The sequence below is a fragment of the Ranitomeya variabilis genome, chromosome 5, assembly GCF_051348905.1.
Source record: "Ranitomeya variabilis isolate aRanVar5 chromosome 5, aRanVar5.hap1, whole genome shotgun sequence".
Lineage (NCBI taxonomy): Eukaryota > Metazoa > Chordata > Amphibia > Anura > Dendrobatidae > Ranitomeya > Ranitomeya variabilis.
Window position 1 is genome coordinate 654,339,923 of NC_135236.1, and position 12,439 is coordinate 654,352,361.

The 12,439-nt window shown below is 43.4% G+C and overlaps 1 protein-coding gene across 1 annotated transcript in view; it reads right to left on the reverse strand.

Moving 5' to 3' along the window:
• Window positions 1–2,064: 2,064 nt before the first annotated feature.
• Window positions 2,065–12,439, reverse strand: part of CLINT1 (clathrin interactor 1) — a 65,389-nt gene continuing 55,014 nt past the window's right edge. The window contains exons 7-12 of the mRNA XM_077266432.1: window positions 9,639–9,876; window positions 7,256–7,328; window positions 4,949–5,029; window positions 4,203–4,486; window positions 3,595–3,781; window positions 2,065–2,522 (exon numbers count right to left, since the gene is read on the reverse strand). Coding sequence (XP_077122547.1) covers window positions 2,224–2,522; window positions 3,595–3,781; window positions 4,203–4,486; window positions 4,949–5,029; window positions 7,256–7,328; window positions 9,639–9,876 — 1,162 coding nt within the window. The 3' untranslated portion in view covers window positions 2,065–2,223. The remainder of the gene's footprint in view (window positions 2,523–3,594; window positions 3,782–4,202; window positions 4,487–4,948; window positions 5,030–7,255; window positions 7,329–9,638; window positions 9,877–12,439) is intronic.

Consider the following 12,439-nt stretch of genomic DNA (forward strand, 5'->3'; position numbering starts at 1 on the left):
GACACGCTCGGTGAAGTTTACCTCGTACTCCCCCCACCACCTGAAGACGTCTTGTATCATCTCAATAAAAATCAAAAAGATTTATAAAAAAAATCAGATTTAATTTTTTTTTTTTTTTTTTTTTTTATACATATTTATTTCAAGCCAATAAATCTAAACGGTAGCAAGAGCTCACCTCATGTAATAATATAGATCTGTATTAATTCCATAACTGATTCCCAGCACCGCCCCGCTGCCTAATGTGCAGGGGGAGAGAAGCGAAGGAGGGAAACAAAAAACTTTTTTTTTTTTTTTTTTAATAAAATCTAAAATCATTTTAAGCTTTGTAGAGGAGGACAGCAGCCAAGAGACGGGTCTGTATGGGACCCTACATTTCCCGGACAGTCATGGCGCAGGGACCTGGGCTAATCTGAGACTAAAATTTAAAGGGATTGTTCACTTTTAGTTTATTTTTAAAGAAGGGACCCCAAAATTACTGCTGTGAGCCTGTTCCGTTTCTCTGCAGCGCCACCACAGGTGACTTGCAGGACTTCAGCGTTCTAGGTAAAATCACTGCTCTGGCTATTGAATAGGGGGGAGACCACATTGTATTAAAATGGTATTCCAAACTCCAAGATCTGATCCCAACATGTAGTAGTTTTAATAAGATTAGTAAATATCTTCAATATAGTATAGTTCTTCTGATTTGCTATATCGCTTACACCATGTGCAGGGCATTGCAGCTTAGGTATCCATGGTTATGACCAATGTCACTATATGAATGGTAGTAACCATGGATACCTGAGCTACTGCAATGCCCTGCACATGGGGTAAGCGACATAGCTTATCAGAAGAACTATACTGCATTTCGAATTGGAGGCATTTGCTAATATTATTCCTCCTACTACATATTGGGATAGGATCCCGGAGATGGAAATACTCCTTTTAACTCCGTATTCCCCAATTTAGTATTTAAAAAGGGTGTGTTCTATGTGAGACAATCCCTTTAATCGCTGTACAATGGAAACTTATGCAACTCTCTAACATACTTTGTGTTTTGTCTCCATACGGTGTAAGATCTCTGCTTGCTGCCAGCGAACGCCAGACTGATCATGTATTACACGTGTATCAGAACGGCGCGAGATCAGCGCAGCTTTCCAGCACCGGGCTGTTAGTAATGGTCGCTTCCATTCTCTGACAGCAAGCAGAGATCTTTACACTTGCACTGATTTTTCCATAGGGCGTGAATGAGATTTTTTTAAAATTTCATCTACTTGATAGATACAGGATTTCCAGAGCAAATCTGCATCGTGTGTACATGACCTTAAAACTTGTCAAAGGGGCTTTATGATGTAGGGGGGTGCAAAAAAAAAAGCAAAACGGCAATGTGGCCCAAAGAGGAGCAGAGCTAAAAGGATCATTTTTTGGGCTGATGCCACCTAGTAGAGGGCAATGTTATCTTGGGTAGATCAAGGCAGAAGTGATGGACCGAGAAAAGGGGAATGGAAAAGCAATGCTTACCCGTACAACTCCATGCAATGTCTCTAAGTCTACATGCATGGGGGGGGTCCCTGTAAAGGACCATATTCCTGGTCCCAGCTGTATACCCTATGGTGGGGGATTTATGTCCTAGCAGTACGGGTCTAAAATTGCAGGACGTACGTACTTAGAAGCAGCAATGACTGAACAGCCCAAGTCAATTTGGAGAAAAAAAATAATATAAAATTATATATATATATATATATATATATATATATATATATATATATATATATATATATATATTTTAAAAAAAGGAAACCGTTCCCAATGGAGCAGAGGACCCGATACGGTTCACGAGGTCAGGAATGTGGAAGTTAAATGCGTCTGCGTCTATCAAACCCAATCGAAATCATTCGGAAACCTAAAAATGAGAGCAAGGGGATGAAGGGGGAAATGAAGGCGCCCGGTCAAGTACCCTGATGGCAGACATTGTGTACCCGCTTAAACCTGTCTGGTACATAAAGGCAACAGTGCTCACTACAGAGCCGTGTCTCTCCGCACCGTCCCCAGTCCCCCCCTCTACAAACAGCTCGTCTGGAAGTTCATTTTGATTAATTTATAAAAGATATTAATTTTTGCCGAGGAGAAGACTTCTCCCGCTCCTCCATCTTCTTTGTCAACGTTGTGTGTGCAGTTGAAAAAAAAAAAAAAAATCCTTCAAAATTTCCCCAAGATCTGTGTGGGAACGGCTGGATAAAGCTTTTATTTGCTGAAGTTGGCAAAGTTTGCAAAGGCATCTTGTTTAGGTGGCATTGCTCCGGGGGCTAAGCCCATAGGCATTCCCATAGTGGCGGGCATGCCCATCACCCCTTGGTTCATCATTGGAGGGATTCCTGACATGCCCATTGTGCCAGTCATCATGTTAGGGATGCCCATGCCTCCTGGCATGGGGCCAGGCATAATGGGGCTGGTCTGAGGTCTGATGGGCATCATGCCTGGGGTCCCACCGATGTTCATATTTACGAAGCTCTGCGGCAACATCCCGATAGGCGGCTGCATATCTGCGGAATAAGAAGAGAGGTCAGCATTCACGGTGCTGGGAAATATTCTCCAGGTCTGTAGGATCACGGCGATACCAAACATGCATAGGCTTGGTTTTGTTTTATTATTATTATTTTTTTTTTAGTAAAATTTTGGATTTTGTAAAGTTAATTTTTTTTTTTTTTTTTTTTTAACACAACCTTTAATTTATCCATCAAAGTACGTAAGAGGGTTTACTGTTTGCATGGCGAGCCGCATTTTTTATTAGGACAAGTATGGGGTACATGTGATGGTATGTTGATTGCTTTTTATTCCATTTTTTGGCGAGTGGGGGGTCTAAGTCAAATAAAAAAGGCAATTATGGAGCTTTGATTTTTTTTTTATTTTCTTTACAATATATTTATTTATTTTTATATACAGAATATGTTGAGTTTTTATTTTGGGGGTGTGATTCAAGCTTTTTTTTATTTCACTTTTTACTGTATTTATCAGTCCCCTTTGGGGACTTGAAGCTGTGATCATCCGATCGCTTGGGCGATGCGTAGCAGGGCATCAGCTCTGCTAGTTATACAGAAAATCACAATCTCCTATGAATGTCAGCTAAACGCTGTAGGTGGATCTTAATGACTGGCACGGGATCTTCCGCAGATCCTCGGCTGTCGCGACAACCCATCGGCGCCCGCGATCACGTCACAGGCGCCGATGGGAGCGTGGAATGGCGTGCCCCCTTGTCGGTGCATGTTAAGTGACGCGGTCAGAGATTGACTAAGGAATTTAACAGGCTAGAGACACATGATGGCTGATTAAATCAGCCCTCAAGTGCGGGGAAAGATGCGGGGCTTGGCTTGAGTCCACGTCAAAGCCAGGGACTCTACAGATCACCTAAATTTACGTCGTGAAGGGGTGGTTAAAGGGTATTCCCAAGTTGGACAGTTTATGGCATATCCATAGGGTCTCTCATAAATGTCTGATAGCTGCATGTGACAAGCTTTTATTACCGACAGTCAGTGTGCCCCCCCATGTCGTAGACAGTCTAGACCCTCTCGTGTGTGTAAGGACCCTGCGGACAACTCCCAAGATCTCCGCGCTTACTTTGCTGCTGCATCATGGCGTTTAAGGAGGGTTGGGATGGTTTGCAGGGCTGCATGCCTGGCATGAGACTGTCCAGGGAGATGTTGACGCTGGGGTCAGACCAGGTGGATGGGAGCGATTTTCCTGGGATCTTCATGTCCGTTCCATGTGCGGGCATTGTGTTTTGCTTCTGAAGACTCTGTAGCGGCTGAGAAACAGTAACTGTTTTACCGAGGATGTCCTCGATGCATTAAGACTAGTGATGAGCGAATATACTCGTTACTCGAGATTTCTCCAGCACGCTCAGGGGTCCTCTGAGTATTTTTTAGTGCTCGGAGATTTAGTTTTTCTTGCCGCAGTTGAATGATTTACATCTGTTAGCCAGCCTGAGTACATGTGGGGGTTGCCTGGTTGCTAGGGAACCCCCACATATACTTATGCTGGCTAACAGATGTAAATCATTCAGCTGCGGCAAGAAAAACTAAAACTCCCCGAGCACTAAAAAATACTCAGAGGACCCCCGAGCGTGCTGGAGAAATCTCGAGTAACGAGAATATTCGCTCATCACTAATTAAGACTCAGAAAAACTGCCCTCCCAGCATGGTGAAACATGGAGCGTGGCGGCCTACCTGAGACCTAGACATGGGAAGCGTCACTCCTAATGAAGTGGTGCTCATCACGGACAGGTTCATGCTCTGGGACGTGCTCATGGTGGCGTGTGTAGCCCCCATAAGGTCAAAGAGGTCTGCTGTGTTGGAGGCCGCAGGGGTGGGCTGCGGATGGGAAGCAACAAACATATCTGTGTTCTGTTGGGAGACTGCAAACAAATCAGACGCCGGCACCGGTGGGGCTGCTGCTGACTGATTGAAGGCACCCCAGTCTCCGAAGTCTCCATTACCAGTCACTGTCGAGCCTGGAAGAAAAAAAAAAAGAAAATAAATTTATACAGAAATAATCTATAATGTCGATTCGCTTTGCAAACACATGGCCAAACTTATCTTAGTTCTGATTTCCAGTTATCGGTTAAGAGCTGCATTTACAATTCTGCAGAGCTGAAATCGTCCAACATTCCTGGACTTTATTTAGCGATTTGCATTCTGTAAAATGTCGTTTTTACATCAGGAACTTTACAATAAATCGGATGTAGGAAAAGACAAGCTGTCCCACTGCATTATTGGATTATTCCAATAGCAGCAGAATTGTGAATTCAGCTCTGGGGTAGAATACAGGTTGTAACTCAAGATCAGTGCAAGGTTATACTGGGATACAAGTCTCTGCTAGAAACTTGTGAAAGCAGCTCGTCCCGCTCTCCCCGCTAAAATATTTGGAGAAAGTGATTTTTGATTAGCCATTTTTTTCTTGTCTATGTCTTTACCTTGTGCTGCTGGGAAGATGGAAGACTGAGCAGCCGATGAATTAAAATCTGCAAAACCGCCAAAAGGATCTGATGTGGAGCCTATACGAAAAATAAATAAAAACGTAAAAAAAAAACCAGAACAAACCAGTAGATGTGCGCCAAGTTTTATAGATTTTTATGATCAGCACCGCTATAAATATCCTGCAGGAACGTCTTTAGATGGCGCCTGGTATGGAGGGCAGAGACCGGAGCAGCGTGCCGCGGGAACGAGGGGGAATGAGTAGTGTGCATTTAGTTGTTTTATGTCATTCACTTGTGGGGGGAATATGTGGGGCCATCATTATGTGTTAGGAGACTGAGGTCATATTGTGGGGGGCATAATTCTGTTATAGGGAGCTGTGAGAGTAATCTTGGGGTCATCATTCTGTGATGGGGTGGATGTGGGGTGGGTCGTACTGTGTAGGGGGCCATCATACTGTGTTGTGGGCTGTAAGGGATCATATGGAAGGGATCAATATTCTGTGTATGGGGACTGTGGGGGCCATCATACTGTGTATAGGGGGTTGTGGGGGCCATCAAACTGTGTATACGGGAGTCATAGGGGCCATCATACTGTGCATAGGGGATTGTGGAAGCCATCATACTGTGCATAGGGGGTTGTGGGGGCCATCATACTGTGTATAGCGGATTGTGGGGGCCATCATACTGTGCATAGGGTGTTCTGGGGGCCATCAAACTGTGTATACGGGAGTCATAGGGGTCATCATACTGTGCATAGGGGGTTGTGGGGGCCATCATACTGTGCATAGGGGGTTGTGGGGGCCATCATACTGTGCATAGGGGGTTGTGGAGGCCATCATACTGTGTATAGGGGATTGTGGGGGTCATCATAATGTGTATAGGGGGCTGTGGGGGCCATCATACTGTGTATAGGGGGTTGTGAGGGCCATCATACTATGTATAGGGGATTGTGGGGGCCATCATACTGTTGGAAGGCTATGGGGGTCATACTGTGAAGGTCACGAGTCTGTATATAGGGAGCTGTAGGGAATCCTACTGTGCTGGTGTCATCACTCTCTAGGTGGGGTCATACTGTGTGGAGGACTGTGTGGACAATCATAATTTATTATGACTCCCACAAAGTGTCTGGCATCATACTTCTATTTTGGGGGAGGCTTCATACTTTGTGCCGGCTGTGGGGGCCATCATACTGTGTGTAGCAGGTTGCGGGGGTCATCATACTGTGTATAGGCATCATACTTCTATTTTGGGGGAGTCTTCATACTTTGTGCCGGCTGTGGGGGCCATCACACTGTGTTGAGGGCATCATATTGTGTATGGGGCCAAGTATAATGTGTGGGGAGTAGTGGGACCATCAAACTGTGTGTGGGGGCATACGTTTTTATTTTTTGGGGGGTGGGGGGTGCAGGAAAGGGTGGATATTTAATCACAGTACAACGCATCAATGTTTAACGCAAACTCATACCTTATAAAAGTCAGGATACTATACATACATAAAAAAAATAAAATTATGGCATGGAGCACGAGTTAGTTTTTTTTCTCTGTGAATAGCTCTCACGTGTCCCCACCATATATTACATTGATCGGCCAGAAGATGCTTTAGAAGTACGGTATCTAACAATTATAAAAGTTTCTCCAAGTTATTTGGAACAAAAAAATAAACAAACTGGAGCACATAACATGATTAAACAGTAAAGTGAGCACAATGCGCACATAAAGTATAATGGGGGGAGCGGGAATGCCAGGGTCCGTTCTTGACGGAGTCGGACGTGTCTACTCTGTGACCGTCCTCTCGGCACAGCTGGCAAAGCAGGTGGTGCCATAACATCTGCCCGGCACTCAGAGATCCCTGAAGACCATTTTTGATGCCTGGCACGACGCCCGTGCTGCCACAACTCTACAAGAAATTCTCACCATCTGGCACAACCAACAGGACAGAACATATAAAAAAGGGTTCTGCTTGGGAAATTGCTGGGAGGCCAAATACCGAGGCATAAAAATAAAGAAAAAAAAACCCGCTGTACACAAACAAACTTCATCATCTCTGGAAACACAAGAACAATGAAGAATGGAGGGAACACGGACCACCAAGGGATAGAGCGGAATATGGTGTATTGTTGTAATAGGGACGTGGTTCCTCGGTCATGTCTTACGCCAGCCATACACATTAGATGGCTGTTGGCCACATGGTGGCCCGGATGGCTCGCCCATACACCGGCGCTTCTTCAGCCACACGCGATGTCTGAGAGAATTGTTTCCAGATATGCATACTTCCCCGTTTGCCCATTTCTGCCCATGAATTACCCAATTTTGCTTCTGAATCGAAAAGTTCCACTAGGTCATTGGACGCCTTCTTACTCGCCTCACCAGAAGCAGCCTGAAAAAGAGAACGGCACAATTCATAGAACATAATAATATAAAAGTGTAAGGACTAGTGATGAATGAACGAGCTGGGATAAGGTGTTAACTGAGCATGCTCGGGTGCTAACCGGGTATCTTCCGTGTGATCAAAAAATGTGTTCGAGTCCCCGCGGTTGCATGTTTCTCGGCTGTTCGACAGCCGTAACACATGCAGCCGCGGGGATTCAAACATATTATTCAAGCACACCGAAGACACTCTGATAGCACCCGAGCATGCTCAGATAACACCTTGTCCCAGCTCGTTCATTTATCACTAATAAGGACACTGTAATCATGGGGCAGCTCATTAACTGTACATGACAAAGGGGTATTATACCCTAAGAATGGGGCTCTTTTGGGAGTTAAATTGAAGTTATTGTTTTTCTTTTTTATCAGCAAATTCCAATGCTTTAACTTCTTTTTTGCTGATCTAGCCTTAGGAGGGGGGTTTGCTTTTTGCTTTTTTATATTGTAAATAAACTTATACTTTTTTTTTTTTTTTTTTTGTTGAGACGACTGTTTTTTTGGTGTTCACTGTGTGAAAAAAACAACAAGATAACTAATTCTTGTTATAAGGAGGACAATTGAGTAAAATGCATACCAAAATTCCAAAATTAGCAATGATCTTTATTTGAAAAACAATTATAATAACACCATCTTCATTAAATACATAGGTTACACAATCTGTTTAGTGAATCACACTACAGTGTCAGAACCATGACACACCAAAGGAGCTTATTGGACCTGAACGTGTCCGCATTTCAAAGGGTACTTATTTCTAAATAGGTGGCAATAAGTCCATGTGGACAAGATATATCATCACCTAAAACTGCAGTAATTTGTACTGTCAAAAAATCGGCATACATGGCACAAATGGCACAGTTGCCTATTGACAGAGACAATCCAACCATTCCCCTAAATGCATAGTTTTTTTAAGAAAAGGTAATTACCCATAGTGAGGTCTTAGGTCTCTGGTCCAGCTCCACACGTGTGTCACGTACCCCAACGCGCGTTTCGCGTGTATCGTTATGTCGCTTCCTCAGGGGGCGCCCCCTGAGGAAGCGACATAACGATACACGCGAAACGCGCGTTGGGGTACGTGACACACGTGTGGAGCTGGACCAGAGACCTAAGACCTCACTATGGGTAATTACCTTTTCTTAAAAAAACTATGCATTTAGGGGAATGGTTGGATTGTCTCTGTCAATAGGCAACTGTGCCATTTGTGCCATGTATGCCGATTTTTTGACAGTACAAATTACTGCAGTTTTAGGTGATGATATATCTTGTCCACATGGACTTATTGCCACCTATTTAGAAATAAGTACCCTTTGAAATGCGGACACGTTCAGGTCCAATAAGCTCCTTTGGTGTGTCATGGTTCTGACACTGTAGTGTGATTCACTAAACAGATTGTGTAACCTATGTATTTAATGAAGATGGTGTTATTATAATTGTTTTTCAAATAAAGATCATTGCTAATTTTGGAATTTTGGTATGCATTTTACTCAATTGTCCTCCTTATAACATTAATATATATGAGTTGCTGTACCAACATAGGTCTAAGATATTGTCTGGTGTTTTTTCAGTATAAGATAACTAATTCTACTAATGTTTGAAAAGTGAATAAAACTGGCAAGAAAATAATTTAAAAAAAAAGTAGTCGCTGCATTATTCATTTATTTTTTCCATTGAAGAGACTGAAGCATGCCCCGTAGGTTTTCAACTATACCATTATGGCAAGTGGAATAGAAAAAAAACAAAAACTTGTCAAATCTTGAATTAATACATACGGTATTTTTTTTTTTTCTTTTACTGACGTGTGTGACATGCACTGTATTATTCCAATCTTCCACCACCAGGTAACCTGCTAGGCCCTACCTCTGACTGGTATTTTATGCATATGAGCAGCTGAGCAGACGTGGGCGCAGATGCCGGCCGACGTGGGCACAGATGCCGGCCGACGTGGGCGCAGATGCCGGCCGACGTGGGCGCCACATGGTGACGATCCCGGCCATTACAGCTACATCGTGATTGTGCTGGCTCAGCTCCTGCACCGCAGTCAAAAGAACATGGACTCGGTGACCCTCATATCTTGCTAAGAAGTCAGAGTTGGCTGAATGTCCAGTTTTTGCAGTTGTTTTGCTGCCTTTTACTAGCAAATAATATTAATCATTTGATGCCATATTCTGTTACTAGCATACAATAGAGAAGCCCCTGCAAAAATCATAAGAGCGGCTGACCGATCGCCTGGAAAACATCAGATAGCAGAGAGCAATAGACTGACCTTATTTGCAGCAGGATGGCTGGTAGATGAGGAGAGGTCGGGACTCTCTTTATCTCCGGTGTAGTGTGCCGCTGCGCCAAGGTCGATTTTAGATGGGTTGCCCGTACGCTTGGAGCGGGTGGTGGTGGTCTCTGTGGCCTGAGTGATGTGGATGTGCTTGGTGGTGACCGTCTCCTCCTCATCTTTGAACTCTCCTGTTTGTTTTACCCGGTTGTTTTTCCGTTCTTCTTCGCTGTCGCTATAGAGGGGAGACAAATCATTCAGCTATATGAGCAGCTTAGCTGTCAGTCATGGGGGGAAAAAAAAAAAAATTATGTGGGAAACCGGATTCTCCAGGTTCGTATGATTAAGGGGATATCAAACACACACAAAATGTTCAGTTTGTCTGATTTTTCTCTTTATAGGTATATTTTTGAGTAAAATGCAAATTGTTCTTTTATTCTATAAACTAATGACAACATGTCTCCAAAGTTCCAAGCAATAAATTTTGTATTTATTTTCTGAAAATGAGAAATGGTCAAAACAACAAAAAATGCATTGCTTGCAGACCTCAAATAATGCAAAAAAAACAAAAATTCATAATCATTTAGAAACAACAATACTAATGTTTTAACTCAGGAAGAGTTCAGAAATCAATATTTTGTGGAATAACCATGATTTTTAATCCCAGCTTTCATGCGTCTTGGCATGCTTTCCTCCAGTCTTTCACACTGCTCCTGGCACAAAAATGTAAGCAGTTCTTGTTTGATGGCTTGTGACTATCGATCATCCTCTTGCTTACATTCCAGAGGTTTCCACTGGGGTTCAGGTCTGGAGATTGGGCTGCCCATGACAGGGATTTGATGTGGTGGTCCTTCGTCCACACCTTGATTGACCTAGTTGTGAGGCATGGCGCTTTGTCCTGCTGGAGAAACCAGTCCTCAGTTGGGGAACATTGCCTGAGCAGAAGGAATCCACTGTTTTTCCAGGATAACCTTGTATGCGGCTTGATTCATACGTCCTTCGCAAAGATTAACCTGCCCGATTCCAGCCTTGCTGAAGCATCCCCAGATCACCACCGATCCTCCACCAAATTTCACAGTGGGTGCAAGACACTGTGGCTTGTACGCCTCTCCAGGTCTCCGTCTAACCATTAGACTACCAGGTGTTGGGCAAATCTGAAAATTAGACTCATCAGAGAAGATTACCTTACTCCAGTCCTCTATGGATCCAGTCCCTATGGTCTTTGGCAATCTTCAGCCTGGCTATCCTTTGCTTCTTATTGATGAAAGGCTTTTTTTCTAGCTTTTTCATGACTTGAGTTCTGCCTCTAGGAGTCTGTTACAAACTGTTCTTGCCGTGCCCTTTACCCCAGCTGTCATTCCTTTTGTAGGTCACTTGATGTCATCCTGTTGTTGCTGAGTGACATTCGAATAAGATGACGGTCATCCCGGTCAGTGTAGAGGCGTTTTTGCCCTCTGCCGGTCTGTAGCTTTGTTGTCCTCAATGTCTGCTACTTGACCTTGTTGTAATGGACTGCCGTCTTAGAAATTTTAAGAATGGAGGCAACATGACGCTCACTGTGTCCCTTTGCTAGTAAAGCCAGAATTGAGCCCTTCTTTTCCTCACCCAAGACTTTTCTTTTCAACTCCTTTGGCATGGTTAAAAGTTATTTTTCCCTTCCCATTACTTTTGGGATATTACTAGCACTTGTTTTGCAATCCAGCTTGTCCTATTGCAAGAGGATTGTGAACACCACAGCAGGTTTTTTTTATACTTTCCTTCGTTAAATAAGATTTGGTTCAGGTGATCACCTAATCAGAAGCTCATTAAGTAGAATGAGGTGTACTCTGGTTGGAATTCATCTGACACTGGAATGGCTGTCAGACATGTAGAGAAGCTGATTTTCATAAAACTGAGCAGTGGTCTCTTAATTTTTGCCAGAGCTGTGTATATATATTTGTTTAATTTAATCTGTAATAAAAAGATGCAGGTGTCACCATTTTCTGAGACCTGTGTGAGGGCCTGTTTTTTCACAACGAGCTGTAGGTTTTATTGATACGTTACGCTGTTACATATGTTTTAATTACTTTTTATTAGAGAAGTTGACAAAAAACATGAAAAAGTTATTTCTATTTTTTTTTCTAGTAGTTTACAGTACGAGTTACTTCTGCTTTTTGGGCAGCGGGAATCGGCCGACAGGTTCTCTTTAAAAAATGAAAAGGATCTTTGCTATGAAATCTGAGAGCAGCATGATGTAGGGGCAGAGAGCCTGCTTTCTTCCGTTTGATTGCAATCTCATTTACTTATTTTTCGCAGGGAGCGCAGCAACTTCCTGGACCTCCATAATGAGTACCAGTACCGTCCAAGAACGTGATACAATGATCTTTCCTTGCGTCATAATGGAGAGGTCTGAATCATAACAGAGGACTATACAGATTCTCATTAACCCCTTCACGCCGCAGCCAACTTCCGTTCTTTTCCTCCCCTTCTTCTGAATGCGGCGATACCACGTGTGTACGGTATTTTTTTTTTAATATGTTTATTTTCAATGGGGGCGATTTAAACTTTTAGGTCTTTTTATTCATATACATTTTTTTTTCAAACTTTTTACTGTTCTTGTAAGCTCCCTTAGGGAACTTGAAGATGTGATCGTCTGATCGCTTGTGCCATACAGCAGTGTCATAGCAGCGCTGTATATTGCAGAAATCACAGTCTCCTCTGATGGCCGGCCACGGGCAGGGTTTCAAAGAAGCTCTGAAATGACAAGCACGGGGGTCATCAGCAGACCCCCGGCTGTCATGACAACCTATTGGCGACCC